Below are 23000 nucleotides of genomic sequence, written 5' to 3' on the forward strand. Positions count from 1 at the left end.
GTTGACAGCTAAGAAGTTTGGAGTGACTGAGGTCCCCATGGAAGCGGTGACGTTTATCGCCCATGCCACCCAGTCTCGCCTCCGCACTGTGGTGGAGAAGGTCTCCACCATAGCACAGCACAGGCTGGATTCCTGTAAGGTAAGCATGCACACACACACACACACACACACATACACAAACCCTAAACCCATGGAAACGTCATGTAAAATCTAATTGACACGACGACCCCAATCAAATAGTTTCATGTCTAGCATTTCTCCTTAATTGTTGCCTGTGTCAGGAACATGAATGTGTGTGTGTGTGTGTGTGTGTGTGTGTGTGTGTGTATCTGCATTTACCCATCCCATAACTACTAGGAGCAGTGCAGAGCAGCCATTCTCAGGGTGCCATTAGGGGTTAAGAGTCTTGCTCAAGGGCACACATCGACACATTGCTGGGCTGTCCTGGAATAGTACCTAGGACAACCAATGGCTGCCCAGGCGGGCTCACTAACCACTCAGCGATCGTCCACTGGCACCTAACTTTCTGTATATGAGTGGTAGAAAACAAATACAGCAAAACAGATGCACTGCAGCGAGACAGATCGGACTCGGAGCTAACAGCAACCAGCTGACTTGACATTTCCAATGTCTTTCTTTATCAATAAGCTATAATGATTATAAATTGGCACTGCAGCCAGTTAATTCTGTACATGATCCACGTCCCAGCTCCGAACAAATAAATCATCATTTATTTTCCAGTTCATAAACATGGTCAATGTTATCCTGTTTATCCATTGTCCCGAGTTTGTAATTTGTTGTTGTTTGGAGCTTGAAACCTCTGGCTTGGCTTGCGATCACGGGTCAAATAAACTTTTCATTTTCGGGTTGATATCTGAACAGCTTCTTAAAGTTTTCAGTCTCCAGTGGCGAGGTTATATCTTATTTTGTTTAGATAAATAGCCACGTTTCATTGGTTTCCATTGAAAGTTAGAAGAACCCAGCCTCGGATTGTCCCATAACATAAAACTAAACAGAGAAATACGGAACTTTAAAAAAGAAAAAACTTTGAAAAGGTGTTTTCTTTCCTGACGGAAAGAGAGAGGGAGGGAGAGGAGCGATGCTACTACCACTGTCCCCCGTCTCCTTTTGCACACTCCTGCCCCCCCCCCCCCCCCCCTTTTTTTTGCGGTTTTGTAAATGAGGCGTGTGAGAGGCGTGAATCCATCTCGTCTCTCTGAAGCCACTCTGTTGACATCAGCGGAAAAAGACAGATAGAGAAAGAGACACTGCTGTGGTGTCGGTGGCCCTGAAAAGGAGAAAGCAGGGTTTTTCTTTTTCAACGGCGGCAGCTATGGCAGGAGTGCAGTCTCAGCGGCAGAACAAAGCGCGAGGGGAGGATGAGAGAGAAAGAGAGAGAGAGAGCACTGGCGACGAGACCCCCTTGATCTGTGTTCCCTCTCGTGTGCGGTGCTACTTGCACTGACACACACACACACACACACACTGAGGCAGAGATAGGATCTGCGATAAAAGTGACTGATAGCAAGAAAAGTAAAACACGAGGGAGGGGAGGGAGAACGGAGATGCTTTGGAGATTTCCTGACACATATGCACGCTGCTCACATAGAGTTCATGAAATAAACAATTATCCTAATACAATTTTGATGACCCATATACTTTGTTTTCCCAACTAAACTTAACTTGTCGCTATATGTCTTGAGACGAGAGATACTCAACACATAAAGTGACGCGTTGTGTAAATAAAGTTAAACACAAAGCTCATGTTGTCGCGGTAGCGCATTGTTCAAGATATATGCATATGGAAGCAATTCTCCTACTACAGTAAAGACGGAAGAAATATTTTCGACTGACATTCTAAGACGCAGGCTATTATATGTTAGGCGGTAATTCAGGCCAGTTAGCCAGATAACGTGTAATTATGTTAGCTAACTGTCTGAAAGCCTTTTCAATGTCACAGGGAAGCTATGCTCCGTTATTAGACTGTGTCTGTCTCTGGAAAAAAACATATACAGTTAACGTTTATTTTTATGGGAAGTTGTATTTAAACAACATAGTTTCGGGAGAAGAGACCTCCTTCCGCTTGACCTTAACCACTCCTCCCTCATTATCAACAACTCCTCCCTCCTCATCAACTCACCTGCCTTTCATTATCACCCAGCCAATCCCTGGCGCAATCACCACAGCATAAATACACCTGCGATCTCTCAACCAAGTTGTTTGTTCTGCTCCACGACAGACCACTTGTAGATCGGCTATTTTCACTATTCTTCAAAATCGCCATCCTCCTCCACCCCAACCTCCTCCTTCCGCCTCGATTCTCTAGGAATCCAGGGGGGGCAGTAACGGAGCACAGACGACCAACCGCTCATTCCGAGTATAGAGCAAAGATGACCGTCAGTCCAGAGACTACGCCCCCACCCTGAGTCTCGCCCTACCTTGGGTTCCTCACTCCACTCCACTCCATGCATTCATCTCATTCTGTTTCAATAAACTGTTAATCTTGAGCGAAGGTGTGGTCTCTTACTAAGTGAATTAATAAATAATGTGTTTATGTGTGTGTGCGTGCGTTCATTCGTGCGTGCGTGTGAATCTGCATGTCTGTGGTTAATGGAAGGAATATTAGATATGGAGGGTGGCAGTGATAACACCAGCAGCATTCCAATCAACGATTGTCCCCTCTGTGGTGAAAGCCTTGAAGAATAATGTCCAAAACTGTGCGTTTTCAGGATTCAACTAAAGAAATAGCAAAAGTAGCAGATCTACAAACTCGGAAAGTGGCGTGAAGATTTAATTCTGTCGTGTAATTTCTTCCAGGAGTCTGTAGATTATCACCTCATTTTTCCTAATGTATCAAGAACGAGAAATGAGCTCCGTTGTCCCAGGCAAAGTCCTTCTTTATTCAATCAAGGCATCTCCCATAGTTACATCAAGTTACAAGCATTCAAGTCATCTCATCATGGTATCGCACATTCAGGCCAGGTCAAGCCCCGTCCTGCATGGCCTCGTCCGTTTCCCAACTCACCAACCTCCAACTCCAACCCTTCTCTACCAGTCCCCCAAACCATCACTTTATACCTCTATCTCAATGCAGTGGGTTGTCCCCTTTTGTCCCTGTGTGTGTGTGTGTGTGTGTGTGTGTCAGGGGAAACAGCTAATCAAAGACCCCCAACTGTGACAGTCCCTGTAGTACTCGTAAAATGCATGCATGGAGACAAACTGTAGCCTCCTGCCCTAAACAATGGCTCTGTCACTTATCAGCTAAAACAGGAAGGCCAATAGATAATATCAGATGAAAGATCACTCCCCAAGAATTATCTTGAGGAGTCAAAGAATGAAGCCCACAAGGCTTCCTGCCTGTAGGACAATTGATATGCAAATAGTTAAAACACGGTGATGGGATGAAGGGAGAAATGGCTTGAAATTATGACTAACCATATGCTTATATGATTCAAATTACACCACAATACTTTAGTGAGACCCTGTAGTATGATCAAGATTTTATACTTTAGTGAGACCCTGTAGTTAGTGTAGTATGATCAAGTATAGGCCATTAATTCACAAAAGAAAACACAAAAAGAAAGAAATATGGAGATAAGAGGTTTCTCTTATTTTCTTTCCCCTTTGCCACTTTGTTCATGCATTATTTCTTTTATTTTCTTCTCCTTTCTCCTTTCTTTCCATCTCTGTGTCATGGTCTCACTGTCACACTGTACATTTCGCACACACACACACGTGCGCGCGTTGTGTGTCTGTCCCTCTCTGTGTGTGTGTGTGTGTGTGTGTGTGATATTATATTTCTTCTCACCTCTCTCTCTCTCTCTGTGTGTGTGTGTGTGTGTGTGTGTGTGTGTGTGTGTGTGTGTGTGTGTGTGTGTGTGTGTGTGTGTGTGTGTGTGTGTGTGTGTGTGTGTGTGTGTGTGTGTGTGTGTGTGTGTCAGGATGAAGAGTGGTGTGAGCAGTCTGCAGATGTCCGCTCCCAGGTCAAGTTCTTTGAACAGCTGGAGAGAATAGAGAAACAGAGGAAAGATGAACAAGAGAGAGAAATCCTGTTGAAGGCTGCTAAAGTAAGTTATTGGCACCCCCGCCACCCTGTTCTGTTCCGTGTGTGTGTGTGTGTGTGTGTGTGTGTGTGTGTGTGTGTGCTAGTGGATACTAATATATGTTTGCTTTCACATGCATGTGTTCTAATGTATGTTTGCTTGCATGTGTGTGTTTTAGAAAATGTTTGCCTGTATGTGTGTGTGTTTTTGTTTATGTTTGCTTGCGTGTGCGTGTGTGCATGTGCGCGTGTGCGCGTGTGTGTGCACGTGCATGTGTTCATGCGTGCACGCGTGTGTCTCACCGGTGCAGAGTGCAGTATATGTGTGTATTTTAGTTTTTGTGTGTCTGTGTGTTTGTGTGTCGCTCTGACAGATGAATTGGAGTGTGACACCAGTGGATGGAGTGACCTTAGTGTGTCCTCGCGGGCTCCAGGCCTCAGGCCTCTCATGTCCTGCCTCTGTCCCTGCACGCACGCACGCACGCACGCACGCAGTCCCACGCATCCTCTCGCATCCTCTCCAAAACAGGGCAGGGACAAAGAGAAGTCTTGACACCTTAAACCACATGAAAATGTGTTCAAATAGAACCTTGTACATATTTATAGATATCTGCCTATCTCTGTCAGAAAGTAAAGTAGGAAGATTTTCACTCTCACTGAGCATTAGTGACAGTGATTTTATTGTCTCCACCAGGCCGAAGGCATGGAGAGAGGGTATTTTTTTGCACTCCGTCCGTCCGTGTGTGTGTGTGTGTGTGTGTGTGTGTGTGTGTGTGCGCGCTTCCGTCTGTTACCAGCTATTCTCCGGCACCGTTAACCCGGTCGATACCAAATTTTGCACACACACTCCCTGGATGCCGACGATGAACCTCTGCCCCAAATTTTCCAGAACAGCCTTTTATAACGCCACCATGGGGCCCGACTTTTGAAAAACATTTTTTTTTGCTATTACTCCTCCAGATTCTGTCCCGCAAATCGTTACACACTATCTCTATAGTCTTGTGTTCAAGACGGATCTGTCCGATATTTCATATTCCATCCTAATTGGCTAAGTGGGCAGGATTGTTTTGAACAAAAAGCCTCAAATCATGAACACAGCGTGCAATTTACGTGAATTATTTCACAGACTTTCCTACTAGGCTGAGGAATATGTTCCACCCTTTTGCACATTGGCCTGTTATAGTGTCACCAACAGGTGGATTTTTGCAAAACACATTTTTGGAACAAAATTCCTCAAATCATCCAATTGCCATCCAAGGCGTAAGAAGAAATGTCACCCTATTATAGCGCCACCAGGAGGCCACAACCTGACCTGCCCTGGTGGAGACCTGTTTTATTGTGATGTCCCAATTGATTAGTGGTCGTGACATCGTTTTGAGGCTTTGAGAATTATAAAAAAAATCAGACCACAGAAATTCCACTTAATGTTAAAAGTTCAGTTTTTTGGATGCAATTGAGGTCAGAATACCTAGAAAAGGTCACCAGACCTTTAAAGGTGTAGGGAAACGGAAATGGTGGGCATTTTATTTTGAAGTTTCAGACTGTTTCAACTTGAAACACCGCTCTGAAGTTTCTGAACCAATCAGAGAGTCACATCCCTTCAGGCGATGGGACGGTAGCTAGGGACGGTAGCTATGCTATACGCAGGAGCATGGTGTGTGTTTGTTTACAAGTCAGATAGTGGCCAGCTGTACCAGTTGTCTTAAGTTCCTCTCTCGAAGAGAGTCATATGGGGTGCCGCCACCTGGTGGCGCAAAAGCACAGAAACTCTGCATGTACTCACGAACAATTCCATTGGATCGTGAAAGTGAAGCTCACTGTGACATCCCTAGACCCACCCACTCTGAATAAAACCGGGGGTTGGTCCCGTGAGCGTCATTCCTCTACCTTTCTGCCGCAGATGCCACATCGCTCTGACAAAGAATTCACCACCGGCTGTTGAAACTGTTTCCCCTAGAACGGACGAGTTCTCTCATACTTGTACCTGGAAATTCGCAGCCCCCTGCGAGGTGTTTTTCTTCACTCACGAACGTTACAGAAAAGTTCTCCAAGCAGTAAGTCCTCTACACAGACAATAAAACACAAGTGGGCAGTCACGCAGCTTGTTGTTTAGTCCTTCTCTTTACTAGCTTCGCGCTTTAGCACCCAGCTAGCTTACTGCTTCGCTCGGTGACCTCGGTCTACAGTTAGCTGCCTTAGTGCTACTAGCCTTCGGCTTCCCTCACTAGCGAGCCCGCTGCTTGAAGCGTAGCCGTCAGGCACGTTTTCCCCTTCGTCTACGCTAACTACGTCCCGCTGTTAGCCCTCGGCCTACCGGCGAGGTGCTAACCAGCTACTAGCTAGACCCACGGCCCATAGCTGCACGCTTCGTCTACGCTACCTGCGTAGCTATACGCTAGCTACGTCCAGCCGTTAGCCCTGGGCCTACCGGCGAGGTGGTAAACAGCTATTAGCTAGACCCACGGCCCGCAGCTACACGCTACGTCCCGCTTTTAGCCTTCAGCCTTCCGGCGTCGCGCTAACTAGCCACAGCCTCGCTAACTTCCGAGCTATCTTCAGCCGTTAGGCGTTGATTTAGCGTCACCATCGTATCTTACAACGCTAGCTTGACGTCCAGCCGAACGGCGCCGTCAACTAGCATTCTCCGAGCGTAAGTTGCGTAAGTTACGTAAGTTATGTAGTTTACGGCCCGCAGCTACACGCTACGTCCCGCTCTTACGTGAGTTGCGTAGCTTACGTAAGTTACGTAAGTCCTGTTTCGTAACCCTAGTTCTGAGAGTTTATTTTTTTATTTTTATTTTATTAAATCAACTCTATCGCACACCATGGCCACCGGCGGTGACGACAGTGACTTCGACCCCTCCCCCATGGAACCAAAGAGTTGCTTCAGACGTGGCTGTCTCTACCTCCTCTCCCCGACAGACACACATGCACTGTGCATGTTTTGTCTTGGTCTTCCACACATCAGAGATGCCTTTGAGAAGCCAGGTTGGTGCCCAGCATGTTCCAGGCTGACAGACAGAGAGAAGGGTCGAAGACTGGCCAGAGTCAAGGCCTATGAAGATAGAGCTCTCCTTGATAATTTCGATCTCAGTCTGTCCAGGGCGGCCGAACCATGGCCCCCCCCTCCCCCCACCAGCTGGGCGCAGTGATTTTAATCACTCTGCTTCAGGCGCTAGACCTCGCTTCCCGACAGCGACGTCCCAGCAACGCGACGGGGAGCCTGAGCCCGCCTCCCCAACCAGGAAGGCTCCCAGGGGTGGACCGGGGTACCACCAGAGTTTTGGGCTCGGAGCCCAGGGTCGCCACCAGCAGCGGCCCAACGCCGCCAGCCAGCCGCCTCTTTCTCCTTCTCCTCTTTTAGAGCAGAACGAAGCTACAATGAGGGCAGCCTCCTCTCCTTCTCCCGAGACGACCTGACCTACAGCCCTAATGACTACAGTGAGGACGCCGGTTCCTATCGACCCAGCCCGGAACGGAACTGGGCCGACGTCATGGACCGCGAGCAGCCCCTCGACGATGACCTGCCCTCCTACCAGGAGGCTCCAGATGAGTTCAGGGTCCTGGACCAGGTCGGATACGAGGACGTGGACAACAACATGGCCGCCGGAGATGACCATGACATGCCACAACTCGCCAGGGAGGCGGAGCTTCCTCCCCCCAACGGAGAAGACGACGATCCTCCCCTCCACCCCCCAGCGGAGGGGTGGGACCTCGTCGAACTGCTCAGGCAGGCCTCCATTCGGTGCAACAGGCCATGGCCTGAGACCGCACCTCCTCCAAACCCGGAGGACAAATGGCCTGGAGCACCAGCACCAGCGCGCAAGGTTGTCTTGCCGCTGGCGCAGGGGTTTAAGGCGACCTTCACGGCTCCATGGATGAAGCCTACCGTCCCGCCCACCCACTCAAAGGCCACCTTCGACACCGACCTCATGATGCCGTCGGTCGGCCTCGACGCTATGGCTACCGTGGGCCCCACCGTGGGCGCATATCTTCTCGACCCCACTGCCCCCCGCATAAGACCACTGGCCAGAGAGCCTCTCCTTCCATCGAAGGAGGAAAGGGACGCCAGCCTGGCCGCCAAGAAGATGTATGCCCTTGCAGCTGCACAGGGCAAACATCTCAACGCCGCCTCACTGCTCCAAGGATCTCTCACAGCCATCTTCGCGGGTATGGGGGCTGTCCCCTCCCGCGATGAGGTGGCGGAGATGAAACGCATACACGAGGAGATGATTAAGTTCGTCTGGGCGACCACGGCGCTGGCAGGACGCATCGCCACCTCCGTCCTCGTGGCTGAACGATCCAGGTGGGTTGACACCAACCCAGCCCTGAACGCCACCATACGCAAAGATCTCCTGGAAGGTCCCATCCTTCCAGGGGGCCTTTTTAAAGGAGCCTTGGAAAGAATGGCCCTAGCGGTCGAGGAGCAACGACCAGGCCACGAGGCACTCGTCACCTTTGCCCCTACCCGCCCTCCACGCGCCCAGTCCAAGGACTTCGTTCCGCGCCAGGTTCAACGCCAGCCTATGCGCCAGGGCCAACGTCAGAACCAGCGCCCAGGCGGTGGCGGCCGCCAGCCTCAACGCCCACGCCAGGATAGGGACGACGGACAACAAGCTCCTCCAAGAGCTCCATCCGCGGACGCGAGGGACAGACGTCCCCCACGCGCCGCTGACCAACGCCGCCGCCCTCCAGCAGCCTCAGCCGGCGCTAAGAAGGGTCCCCACCCCAAGGCCGGCAAGGCCCAGCAGAAGAAGTGACGCTTCCTGCCTCCGGGGGGACGCCTTCCCCCATCCCCCCCACCTCAGGGCTTGCACTGGGCGTAGTAGTCCCGGACTGTACTCCCGGGCCGCCCCACAAGAGGTCGAGGCTCATGGCACGGGTTCCCGCCACGGACGGGCCCGTGACCAAGCCACACAAGTTTGCACTAAATGCACATGTTTTTGTATGTTCTGTAATAAAGGCACTGCCCAAAACTAAAAAACAACAAAAATACCAATGTCGGGGGACCATGAACCCTCTGTCAGGGGCAACCCACGGGCTGCCCACTGCAGAGCGGTGGGGCATGAAGCCGGTGGCGTGCTCAAACGCCACTGGGGAGACGGGTCATGCCGAAAATTTCTCTGGTCTGGGGGTGGACCACCCCTTGACCAGGCGCATTGCACAGTGGGAACGCCACGGCGCGTCACCATGGGTTCTGCGCACCTTAGCGAAGGGTTACAGACTCCAGTTCGCTATGAGACCCCCCACGTTCGGCGAGGTCATCTTCACCGAAGCGCGGGGTCAGGCTGGCCATATACTCCAACAGGAGATAATGACTCTAGTGGAGAAGAAGGCCGTCAGAGAGGTGCCCCTCAGCCAGAGCCGCAGCGGTTTCTACTCCCGCTACTTCCTGGTCAAGAAAAAAGGGGGGGGGGGCTCCGTCCTATCCTGGACCTTCGAGCACTCAACAGACACCTCAAAACTTTCAAGTTCAAAATGCTGACGGCCAAGTCTCTGGCACGGTCCATATACGCCCAGGTGATTGGTTCACGTCCATAGATCTAAAAGACGCCTATTTTCACATCCCTATCTACCCACCTCAGGAAGTTCCTGAGGTTCGGGTTTCAGGGGAGAGTGTACGAGTATACGGTTCTCCCCTTTGGGATGTCCCTGAGTCCCAGGGTTTTTGTTCGATGTACGGAAACTGCTCTCGCCCCGTTACGACAACAGGGTCTCCGAGTTGCAAGCTACATCGACGACTGGCTTCTGAGCGCGGCGGAGCAGGAGGCGGCACAGAACACAGCCAGGGTATTGTCCCACGTGACCTCCCTAGGTTTCAACGTGAACCATACCAAGAGCATGTTGACGCCGACGCAGTCCACGGACTTCATAGGCATCACGTTGGACTCAGTCGCATACACCGCGAAACTGAGCTCCGACCGGGTGGACGACCTACTGAAATGTACCGCACAGTTCAGGACAGGCCACACACTTCAACTCGGAGTGTGCCTGCGCATGGCAGGCCTCATGGCCTCAGCCATATCTCTGGCACGCCCGGGCAGGCTGTACCTTTCCAACGATGGTTGAAGTCTTTACACCTGCCTCCCAGGTTCACACGACGCCGGGTGAGGGTCTCCCCGGGCTGTGTATTGGCCTTGAAATGGTGGTCCGACAGACGCAACCTGACGGAAGGGGTACCGCTGGGGTTGCCCCTTTCCAGAAAAGTGGTCACCACGGACGCCAGTCTTTCGGGCTGGGGAGCCACTCACGAGGGCAGGACGGCCAGAGGGGTGTGGAACGGTTCCCTGAAGGGATCCGCTCACATCAACTATCTAGAACTTCTGGCGGTTTTCCTCACCTTGAAGGAGTTCGAGCCGTTCCTCGGTGGACATCACGTGTTGGTCCGTACGGACAACACTACGACGATGGCCTACATCAACAGACAAGGGGGGATCAAATCCCTGCGTCTGTGCTCACTGGCTCACAGACTGCTGGTCTGGTGCGACGGCCGGTTCCTCTCCCTCACGGCCTGTCACGTCCCAGGACTCCAGAACTCAGCTGCGGACCTCCTATCGAGAGGCCCACTCCGCTACAGCGAATGGTCCCTCCATCCATGGGTGGTGGGCCAAATGTGGCGCAGATTTGGAGTTCCGGTGGCGGACCTATTTGCCACGGGGGAGAACACGAAGTCCCCTCTGCTCTTCTCCCTCACAGGCAGGCCGCCTCTGGGTCTGGATGCCTTCGCGCATCGGTGGCCTCAGGGCCTACTCTAAGCCTTCCCACCGCTGGAACTGATCCCACAAGTTCTAGCCAGGGTGAGAGTTTTTGGCTCGGAGCTACTGCTGGTGGCTCCGGCCTGGGGGTCCTGGATACAGGACATCGCTTCCCTCCTCTATCGCGACCCTTGGCAACTCCCTCTGAGGGTCGACCTGCTAACGCAGGCCAACGGCGAGATTTTCCACCCGCGCCCCCAGGACTTGGACCTTTGGGTTTGGCCTGTGAGGGGGCGCCGCTCGCAGTAGCAGATCTGCCACAGAATGTCATAGAGACTATTCTGAGTGCTAGAGCAGTCTCCACCAGACGCCGGTACAACATGGCTTGGCAGCTGTTTGAACGTTGGTGCTCGACCAGGCCTGGTGGGGTCCTTCCTTTCCAGGCCTCGGTGGGGTCATCCTGACCTACCTGCAGGAATTCCTGGACAGAGGTCTAGGCTTGTCCTCGGTTAAGGTCAACCTGGCGGCGATATCCGCCTCCCACTTAGGTGTGAACAACGGACCGGTGAGTGAGCACCCGCTGATCCGTCAGTTCATGAAGGGTGTCCTACACCTTAGACCGGTTGCCAGATCCCTGGTCCCAGCCTGGGATCTGACGGTGGTATTGGACGCGCTTACGAAGGAGCCATTCGAACCACTGGAGGCAGTGGATTTGAAGTTTCTCTCACTGAAGACCACGCTGCTGGTCGCACTGACAACTGCGAAGCGTGCTAGTGACATCCACGCACTCTCAGTCAATGAGAGCTGCATGAGGTTTAGTGGTAACAACACTAAGGTCACGGTTAGGCCGAACTTGTCTTTCAAGCCAAAGACCTTTCCTGCTGGTCGTGACCCGGTGGAGCTCATGGCGTTCCACCCACCGCCTTTTGCCTCAGAAGAGGACAGGTGGCTACACTGTCTCTGTCCAGTCAAAGTGACAGGACAGCTCCCTTCAGACAGGGAGATCAACTCTTTGTCTCTTGGGCCTCCCACGCCAGGTGGCAAGGGAAGCCTATAACAAAGGTTAGGCTTTCACAGTGGATTGTGGAAGCTATACAACTGGCTTACACCAGTAGTGGGGTGGAGCTCCCTGAAGGGTTAAAAGCTCACTCCACGAGGGGCATGGCGGCATCCTGGGCCTTGGCACGGGGCGTCCCCATCCAGGATGTGTGCGCAGCGGCAAGTTGGTCGTCTCCCTTGACCTTTGCCACGTATTACAATCTTGACGTGGCACCCAGGGACTTAGCCCAAGCGGACCTGTGTGCAGCAGCGCAGTAATTGACAGTACATAGTGCCCCCATGTTCACATAAGCATTCCCTAGAATGGCTCTATGAGATGGTTAGCCATCGAGCCCGTTTCACGAGCACATAAGGCAGCTTGCTGTCGGCTCCTTAGTAGGGATTGATAGCAGTCGGACAGGTTTGTCTGTCCCGCTATCGGCTTTGTTCTACCTGGTCAGGGACCTAGGTAGCCTTTAATTGTCCTCCTTACGGGAGTATACACGTGCCACGCCTGAGGGTGACGTGCGTGTGTCTCTTGATAGGTGGACCATGGATCGGTCCTATCAGCCGGTGTGATCATACGGGAGTGTTATGATCCCCATATGACTCTCTTCGAGAGAGGAACTTAAGACAACTTCGGGTTACTTCAGTAACCTCAGTTGTATAAGTGACTCGAAGAAGAGAGTCATTAAGACGCCCTTCTGCTTTGTCAGCGGCAGAAAGGTAGATTGATAGGAATGACGCTCACGGGACCAAACCCCGGTTTTATACCGAGTGGGTGGGTCTGGGGATGTCACCGTGAGCTTCACTTTCACGATCCAATGGAATTGTTTGTGAGTACATGCAGAGTTTCTGTGCTTTTGCGCCACCAGGTGGCGGCACCCCATATGACTCTCTTCTTCGAGTCACTTATACAACTGAGGTTACTGAAGTAACCCGAAGTTTACTGTTATGTGGCTTATTTCTACCCTATAATGTTTTCAGATACATATTTTAACGTGATGATTAAGTTGAAACCGAGTAATAAACCGTCTGGATGTTATCTTGAATGGGAATAAAAACGGAGGATTTCTGTAATCAGCAGCAGCTGTGTTGGACGGATGCTTCATTTTTATTGGCTTTTATCGATGTGTATCTCTACACGTCATCATGCAGCACGTTTTCGTTTTCAGGAAGTAATTAAAACAATATTTTTATGGACTTTTGATATAAAAACACACAGAAATGAATTTTCCCATTTTTTTGGCATCCATTGTTAGGTATGCCCATAAGATGACCACGGATATGGTCTAAAAGTGTGAAAAACTTATTTTTCATTTCACTACGCCTTTAATATCGGACATCTCGAGACAGGATAGCTCCTATACACTGTCTCACTAAAGCCAGATGTATACTTAGTTCTGTGCTAGTGTCTCACACTGAAAATAGGCATAGCTGATCTATAAGCTTGTAGATCGGGTATAGTTTCAGTGCTAGACTAAATGCATGTCCAAGTATAAATCAGAGCAGCATGCCCTTCTTTGATTTCTGGTGATTTCATTTGGGTATGTAACCTGTAACTATAATTTGAAGAATAAATTTGAAGAGATCACCAGCAACTTTAAAAAAAAAGAGAGAAAAAGAGAATATTTTGCGAATGAAAATGCCCTGTGGTAAAACATTAGCCTGAAAGCTGGCTTAATTTAATTAATTTTGAATGGTGCCAATGTCCTGCAGTAAAGATCTTCATTGCGGCAAACCTCGCTGTCTTAATTGCATTATTACTTTTCGGCCCTTCCCGCAAAGGATATTACAAAACCGTGTCACTGATGAATACTGCCCACTCAGACAGTGACCTAACCTTTACGATTCTTACTTTGACTTTTTTTTCTTTCTTTTTTGAATTTCATAGTCAGAATGCCTCGCCCAGAAACTGCCTCGCCTAAGGAAAAGCTATTAAACGCTACCTAGCTTTATTTGTTTGGTTGTGTTCATGAAAAAAGGCATAATCTCAGCAGCTTCTCTGCAAACTGTGTCATAAAAAGTTGGAGCTGCAAGGTTTTTTAGTTGGCCATTGTCACCTTTCGGTTCTGCTCGGTTAAAATACCTTATTTATTTGTTTACTTTTTAATGTGAAAGGCTCCATTCATTAGCAGGATTAATAAAGATTTTATTTTTTACAGTTTTAATTCTCTTCCACTGCACATCCATAGGGGATCCTCTCACAGACCTGTGGATGACAAGAGCCCTATTAAAGCAGACGGAAGCAGAAAAGTGGCCCTTATTTCACACAAGTATTACATGCATGTACTGTATAGGGCCTTTCTATCTTTGGTTTCGACTGCAGAATGTTCTCTAACCACTCCTATCCGGCCCCCTTGGCAATAACACTATAGAAGCACAGGAATCTGCTGCCTTAGAAGCTGTCATCGCCCATTTAGAATTAAGGCACATATACATCTACAGTAGGCTCTAATGCAGCTTGACAGCGAGTCGCAGGTTCGATTCCCGGGCCTTTCCTATTTCCTATTTCCTGGCTATCTCTAAGATGTACTATCCAAATTGGGGCTTTTCTGTCTTTATTTGGATAGTACATCTTAGAGATAGCCAGGAAATAGTGCGAGAGAGAATAAAGTTTGCCATACAAGCCAATCCCAGAGCAACCGGTTTGGAGGATAGCATAACAATGTAGATCAGGGATGCACCCTGCCCTCTCCTGCTAAGACGATGTGGAGAGACAGAGGAGGTGGAGCTCATTTGGATTTTGATAGCCCATTCCGTCCACCATGGCGTGGCAACTTGGACAGCGCACTCGCTATAGCGTGCAAGGCTGCTTGGCAGGGGCACTCATGCGCTTGCCTCGCGGGTCACTCTGCAATGCCTCGCAAAGCCTTAAAGGACAACTTTTGTTTTTTTCAACGAAGGTTCATGTTTTAGGTTATTATTTGCAGCTTTCTTTTGTTTTAGTGATCTTAGCTATTTTTGACAGGGGGGCGGGGCATTCGAACATGGGGCTAAATATGTATCTTTTTATACAATTTTATAGCGATTTATTTTTGTATTATTTACTATAGTCCTACTAGACCCCAGGAAATTACATCTGTCCACAAAAGATCACAGGATCTACTGAATGTGAGGTGGCGTACTATAGGGCAGGGGTTCTCAACCCGTGGGTCGTGACCACTCGGGGTCATTGCAACTGAATGTCTGGAAAATTAATTAAGAGTTAAATTAAGAGTTTACATAGTTCACAATACATAGTGCATTCATAACATTTCCTTAATGATTATATCTGGTTTCAGTATTAATTTATGATGTCGCAAGACATGGCCAAAGCTTTTCCAGGGGTCCCCAGCCAAAAACGTTGAGAGCCCCTGCATTAGGGGGATGCCATACTGTGTTGTATATGGCTCAACATGTCAGTTTGTCACCCCCACAGCAGGTCAGGTGTCCAGTGCTGTACAAAAATGTGTTTCTCTATAGGATCCCCTCCACCATACACAGCTGGTGATGCAAATGTGGTGTCAATGTGTGTGTGTGTGTGTGTGTGTGTGTGTGTGCGTGCGTGCGTGCGTGCGTGGAGCATGTACGCGTGTGTATGCAGGAATCGAGGGCAGCTGCCAGAGGAGATGTAAAGCGTGCCAGTGGCACCGCTGCCCTTTGTAAACAGTCCATCTGCATCACCCGCCCCCACCCCTCCACATCAGCCTCCCACCGCTGCCCTCCCGCCCGCGCCGCAAGAGCTCCTGGCCGCTAATTTGACCCCTTGAATAAGAGATCGGCTAAAATAATCCTGCCCCACCCTCTCTCTCTCTCTCTCTCTCCCCCCTCCTCGCTCCCACTGTCGTCCATTTAAAATATGACTGGGTCTAGAGGGATGCACTCGGCCGACCGGAGGGCAAACGCATTAGTCTTAGTTGAGATACCGACCAGTACGTGAACCGCCTGATATATTTAAAGCCAATTAGCAGAGGAGGAGGAGGGTGTGAGGGGAACGGGGCTCTTTGACCGTACCAGAGAGAGAGAGATATGAGGCAATGAGTGGGAAGTCTTTCGGAGTAGAACCGAAGGCCACGGTTTTCTCATTGCATTACTGTGGCAGAGAACAGAGTTGCTGAGGAGAAAAGTCCATGCAGATTTTGAAATGAACGTGTAGCATGAGGATTCGGACAAAAGCAATATCAGGCAAATTAGAGGGAGAGATGTCCACTTAACCACATGGACCCTATTCTGGCCAATGGGCATGCCATAATAGGCATGCCCATTATGGCATCGGTGAAAATGGTGAAAATCTACAACCTCGCAGCCCATTAGATCGGCTATTTTCTGCGAAGTGTTTTGATGTAGAGGGGGGAAATGGTGGGGGCCACGTATAGATCCCTGGGGGACCTTCCCCCCACCCCACGAAATATATACTGTGGGGTTTAAGTGGTTAAGAAACGGGGAGGGGGCGGACTGACACTTTTGCTGATGCTAGCGTATACACTGTCAGGACTGTGGCCACAATTGGAATAGGGTATGGTGGATTCCTTGTGTGGTTTGTGTGTAGGGCATGTTTAGCCAGTCATGTTTAAGCTGTCATTTGGCCTGTAGTTGTCAGTCTAACATGAGGCTGTGTGGCGAAGGATTCCCAGGGACCATCACATTCACCCAGATCCCAGCTCCTGATTAAAATAGAAGTGCTGTGTTGTTACGCCAGGGACACGCACACGCATGCACGCACGCACGCACGCACACAGACACACACACACACACACACACACACACCTCATCGGACAAGATGCCAGAAACACAAGAGAGACATACCTCAGTGTCAAGTATAGGCAGACACACACATTGTGCACGTGTGTGTGCACGTGTGTGTGCGTGTGCGTGTGTGCTGGCTCGTGCAGAATTTTTAATAACCTCTTTTGATTAGAAGTGCCCTCGGGCGGCTTATTTAGGGCTGGATTTGGAGCGGGGGGTTTAAAGGGCAGCAGCCCCTGGGGGTGTCGCTTCGCTGCACTTCTCTGAATTCAAATACGCTGTCCTTGACACCCCCATCCACCCCCCTCCCTGTATCCTGTTCCCATTTTGTACTATTTATTTTTCACAGGGTGGCCGCAACAGATGAGGGGTCTCCTTAAACCAGCTGTTAACCTCTTGTTTTTACCCCCCCTCTCTTCTTCTTCTTCTTCTTCTTCTTCTTCTTCTATCCCCCTTTTTACTGCAGAGTCGCTCCAGGCAAGAGGACCCAGAGCAGGCGCGGCTCAAACAGAAAGCCAAGGAGGTAAGCCGCCACCGAGATCATTACCCTTGACATTTCCCAGAGACTCCTGCGTATTAATTTTTCATGCCCCACTACTATACATATGTAATGCCATTTTTAAAAGTCGTACTTAAAAAGTTTTGGAAGGAATTATTCAGCGGGCTGATTGATGTGTGTAAAAAGGGGGTGAATTTTTATACACGCCTTGTCCTCATCTTTCCTCTCCTTCCTTTTGTGACAGTCACATTTTTTACTAACTGGTAACTGCTGTTCGGTGTGCTGGTGTAGGCTGGTGGGTGGAATCCAGTTGTGAACCGGAGGGTCTCACAGCATGCACTGATGCACTTTTTCTGTAATAACTATTTGCATTAAAATAAGCAATAACCTCACTTTACTTGCATGAGAGCTCAGGCAGAAGTGCTGCGACTGATGTAGAAAGGCAGCCGGTTTGCCTTGTTGGTTGATGTATCACAAAGTTGTTTTTAGTCCCGCCTTTTTATTGAGGAGTGATGTCGTATGGCACGTGAATTCTCAGCGGGATGCTGAAGTTGTATGTAGACCATTCTCCTGTTTAGTGGTTGGTTAACATTGTGTACGAAAGACTTAACACCGGAAGTTTCTGAATTCCCCCCACCACCACCGCCCCTTATTTTGTTTACTCCTGAAGTGCAAAAAATAACTTCTGTAATAAGGATCAAGAGAGAGTTGTAATGGTAAAGTTTAGGAAACAGGTAGTAATACAGAAACACACACCAAAACACCTTTTGCGGTAGAGACTAGCGCAGCCGCATGGGGCGTTTCTCCTCACTTTCTCTCCCTGCCTCTTTCTTGTTGCCCTCAGCTTTTTAGAGATATTTTACTAGGAGTGCAAAAGATAAACCACACCTGTTGGTGGAACTTTTTCAACGGCAGAGAGAGGCTTTCTCCTATAACTTTCTCTCCTTTCGTCTTGATGCTGCTCTACGCTGTTTTTTTGGGGGCTTTTTGTGAGCCTGTTCGTTACAGCGACTCACACACAACGAGCCAGCAAGCAGGTGTCAGTGTTTTGCTCAAGGGTACTTTTACAGGGTGCACATGGCTGCGGCCATCCATGGAAACATTTCCGTCTCTGCGCTCTCCTCTTTGCACTGCCCAACGTTGACATCTTTCAACGGGATGAACCGTTCTCTAAATGAGCTTTTAGAGGAACGTTCTAGGCTGGATCTCCAGCTCTATATGCCCATAAGCCCCTGCATATGCAAATGAAGCAATGTAATAGGCTGCGTGATAGGTCCACCCTGGGGGCACGGGGGATGGAAGAGGGAGAGTGTGTGGGGGTTGGGGGGAGGGAGGGGGCATGTGATCAAAGTGGATCTCCTCCCCGTTAAGTGGCAGGCCGCTTGTCATCTGGATACAGACAGATTAGCTCCTCACCAAGCAACGTGGCGTGGGAGCGATCACGCGCCGCGAAATGCATGCGTCTTCTCGTTCTCATTTTAAATTTGAAAAGGGAAATGAGGGGAAGATGCACGTGTGTGCGTGTGTCTGTGTGTGCGCGCGCGTGTGTGCGTGTGTGTGTGTGTGTGTGTGTGTGTGTGTGCATGTGTCTGTGTGTGCGCGCGTGTGTGTGTGTGTGTGTGTGTGTGTGTGTGTGTGTGTGTGTGTGTGTGATGAGGGGGTTTGTAATTGTTACTTCATGATATGCTTCCCTACTGTGTGACAGACAGGAGGAGAAAACCAACCGGTCCCCAGACCTCCTGCCAACACACACACTCTTTCTCTTTTGCTCGACTCTTTCTTTTACTCCCCCCCCCACACACACACACACACACACACACACGCGCACACACGTGCGCACTACACTATAGTACTTAGTACAGGTCACAACATGAGAACATAAGAACATCTGACATTATGCCTACACTATAGTACTTATCAGGACTGCTTCAGAACATCTGACAGTATGCTACACTATAGTACTTCAGGTCACAACATGGACCATTCATATGCATCCAGCCAGGGTCAGGGTTTGTGTGTGTGTGTGTGTGTGTGTGTGTGTGTGTGTGTGTGGCCACTCTTTTAGAACACACGCACACACTTTTAACATATGTATGTTGACCACATACAGTGGTAGCGCAAGACCCAAAAGAGAAATTAGACGTTTGCCCCGGCTTCTTTATGGAAGACACACACAAAGGGGATATTTACATCATTCACAATCACGACCCATACAAAAGTGTGCGAAACAGTGTTGTAGCACGAAACACTGGCCAGGCTCAGGACCCGTGTTGCCATTTAATCGTCTTTTATGCGCCCACTGTCACTCTTCCCTGTCCTATACGAATAAACATACGAGTGCCACGAAGACAATGTTCTAAAAAGAAAGAAATGGGAAAAACGAACATGGCTGTGTGACTTTATGTGACCCTTCAGATTGATGTTTACAGTAGGTCATTCAAATGCCATCTGTGTGCCTTGCAGATGTAGGCATTGATTCTGGCTCTGACTGTATCGCAGGAGCGTGCAAACAGAACCAGCCACAGAATTGAATTCAGTCACCCTGCAAGAACTCGGCCTGCATGAAGGCACAGTTACACATACATAAATTGTGATCAAATTGATATTTAAGCTCAATTAATTTCAAATTAAGTTACACTCCAAATGTATCCAACCAGTATCCATACTTCTTCTACCTGATGGCGCTATCAGTAGGCTACATATTGCAGATAATCTTCGTCCTTCAATCCAGTCTCTATCCAGAGTCGGTGTCGAAGTGTCTCTGAACCCCTAATTGCTCCCAATGTGCAGGTTGGTGCCTTGTATGGTTTCCTCTGCCATCGTTGTATGAATGTGTGAATGTAATGCACAATCGGACAAAATACAACCACCCCAATTGTATATTGCGACTACGGTCGCAGATTACTATGAAAACCCGCAAAACCTGTCAGTCACACTAAAACCTGTCCGTCCGTCACGCCTCATGACACGCTCCATATATGGCTGTCACTGTCAGTCCATCACGCCTCGTGATACGCTCCATATATGGCCGTCTCCATATATGAAGATCACGACACTGACCTCATCAAACCCTGGATAGCCATACATGGAGAAGACTGGATCATCACCTAGATCTGCATGGAGCCGGCCAGCAACTCTACATCTGACCTAGCTCTGGTCCATAGCCTTCTACTGCTTCTACGATTCTGCCCTGCAGTATAAGGCTATGGGACTTTCAGTTTTAAATCTCAAATCGAAATCAGACCAGCCTCTCCTCTTTAACGTAAATAAAAATAAAGTTTTTGCTACTCACCAAAACAAGGGCGGGTTGTGTCATTAGAAAGCCTACTTTCCTTAGTGGAGGAAAAATATTCTCTATGAGGCAATTCTCTGGGCAATATCGGTGCAGTGGAGTAACTAAAAGTGTTTTTTTCCCCTTTTGGCCAAAAAGTACCGTTTATACGTGTGGTGGGGGGCTCATAGTGCGTCCACTATAAGGAAAGTAGGCTTTCTAATGACACAACCCGCCGGTGAGTAGCAAAAACAATATTTTTATTTACGTTAAAGAGGAGAGGCTGGTCTGATTTCCATTTGAGATTTAAAACTGAAAGTCTCATAGCCTTATACTGCAGGGCAGAATCGTAGAAGCAGTAGAGGGCTAGGACCAGAGCTACATCTGACCTCAACCCCATATATGGAGCCGACCTATTCTGACATTCCATATGTTGATCCTTCCCCATCCTTCCTTCCTCTTCCATGTCTCCCTTTTGACTGATACCTGTCCATTCAAACTCTAGATGGGCCTGGCCCAAAGTTATTAGTGCAGCCACAGCAGGAGAAAACTATAGTTCTCAACAGGCCCGAAAATGAAGGCGTGGCCCTACCTGGGCCCTAACTCGGCTGGCCTGAGGCCCCGCTAGACCTTTACTAATTAGCACACATTTTACACCCTACCTGGCCCGAAAACGTAAAATAATAATAATAATTATACAAAATAATAAAAAAGGTCCATATATGGGCATTCCCAGACCTATTGTTTCAGCGCCCTTTAGGGCGAGGGCGCTTCTCACCCTCAGGGTGTCTTACTGGTATTAACAAGTACTATACTATACAGATTGTACAAAATTACATTTTATTCATTAAGAACAGTTTTATAGTGCCGCTTTAACCTTTTCTGCTCTGCTAAAAGCAGAGATACACTCATAAAGAAATAGTAAACATAGCTAACTGCAGGCTAACACAAAATTAACATGGTTGGATTTGAAACACATCAGTATAATGCACCATATGAACCTACATGTATACAATGAATGCATACGATGATTGTGGGTACTGGAATAAGAAACCTGTTCTTCTCCCATTTGTGCAGTTTCTTCACATAATGTAATTAATTAATCCTAGCCGCACTCTCTGTCTGCGTATCTGCCGTTGACTGACAATTTTACCCAGCAGCATCCCTGTCCCCGTCTGGCATAGTTGCCAGGAGAGTTCTAGCATGGAGAGGGTATAAAGCCAGGCAGTCCAGTGGCACTGTTTCCTCCATTCACATGGTATTTGGCCGAAAGGTCAGATGAGCTATTTCAGAAAGGCCCCCAGTGAAAATCAATGGGAAAAACGAGCAGCCCCATTCCTGTTTAGCTGTTGTTGTTGCTGCTGCTGCTGCTGTTGGGTCTGCACTCACCCTGTCTGTACCGACACCCAGGCAGGATGCCAGGCAACGCTTTGTCAGAGAGAGAGAGAGAGAGAGAGAGAGAGAGAGAGAAGGAGGGATAGAGAGAGGGAGGGAGAGGGTTTAGGGAGGCCAAAAAAGAGGGGAGGGAGATAGCAAAAAAGGAGAGAGAACCAGGTAGAAAAAAGGTGTTAGAGAGAGAGAGAGAGAGAGAGGAGGGAGAAGTGAGAGTGTGAAATGGTGAGAGGGCGGGCCGGCAGAGATACATCACAGTGTCAGACACACAGACACACTGCGGCCACAGATTCATCATCACAGCCCCGTCTGCAGGCGCAACTGGACACAGGAAGCGAGTGAACAAGAGAAGAGAGGGGAGAAGAGAAGAGAAGAGAAGGACAAAGAGAGAGAGAGAGAGAGAGAGAGAGAGAGAGACAGGAGAGCAGACAAATGGACCTCTTCTACAGCTGGCTGTGGAAAAGGCTTCCTCTTTTAAAAGTTATCCCCAAGAGCTCCTGTAATGTTGTTTTAATAGTGGGATAATTTTACCCACTATAACAGCTGCTGCTGAACTTTGAGTTTAATGTATAGTTCAGTGCTGATATTTGTATACTGTGCATATAGTGTATCTGTGTATCTGTGTATCTGTGTGTGTGTGTGTGTGTGTGTGTGTGTGTGTGTGTGTGTGTGTGTGTGTGTGTGTGTGTGTGTGTGTGTGTGTGTGTGTGCGTGCGTGCGTGCGTGCGTGCGTGTTTGTGTCGATGTACATCCTAGCAGTCCGTGTGCAAGAACCCTTCAAGGTGCTAGCTGTGCCAGAGTCCAGGTCAAAAGGTCACGGTCAGTAACGGACAGTGCAGTGGTATGTTTTAGGTGTGTGTGTGTGTGTGTGTGTGCGCGCGCGCGTGTATGCGTGTGACTCTTAATAGTCCGGGACGCCGGGGCAGGCACCTGGCCCCTCGGCACTGCTCCTAGTTGCACAGGATAAATTTCACGTGCAATGCATTATACATTTATATACACACACATGTCTAAACAGTGAAAAGCCACTTTATCAATGATTGGCCAATACTGTAGACAAACAGACAGAAACATGGACAGGACCGTTTTTAATCCCCTGCTGCAGGTTGTAGGCCTAGTATGCGCTGCACTGTGCACATACAGTACAAACACATATCACATATCCTCTGAACACATCTCTCTAAATGCCCCTGATATTAGAGGTTTGCAAAAGCACATCCGTTATTTTCTGCTGCTAATATTTTACCATTATTATTTCAGATGAATATCTTGTTATTAACTACACTTTCACTGCTTTAAAAATAACAAAGAAGTAAGGGTAATTTTTCCATTACA

The 23000-nt window shown here is 49.0% G+C and overlaps 1 protein-coding gene across 1 annotated transcript in view; it reads left to right on the plus strand.

Moving 5' to 3' along the window:
• The window catches only part of LOC310854477 (transcription initiation factor TFIID subunit 4), a 168126-nt gene that overhangs the window by 65157 nt on the left and 79969 nt on the right, over positions 1-23000 (plus strand). Inside the window, exons 10-12 of the mRNA XM_083759145.1 lie at positions 9-139; positions 3942-4067; positions 16970-17026. Of these exons, the coding sequence (XP_083615271.1) occupies positions 9-139; positions 3942-4067; positions 16970-17026 (314 nt within the window). The remainder of the gene's footprint in view (positions 1-8; positions 140-3941; positions 4068-16969; positions 17027-23000) is intronic.

This window comes from Protomyctophum parallelum, assembly GCF_964188405.1.
Source record: "Protomyctophum parallelum genome assembly, chromosome: 2".
NCBI lineage: Eukaryota > Metazoa > Chordata > Actinopteri > Myctophiformes > Myctophidae > Protomyctophum > Protomyctophum parallelum.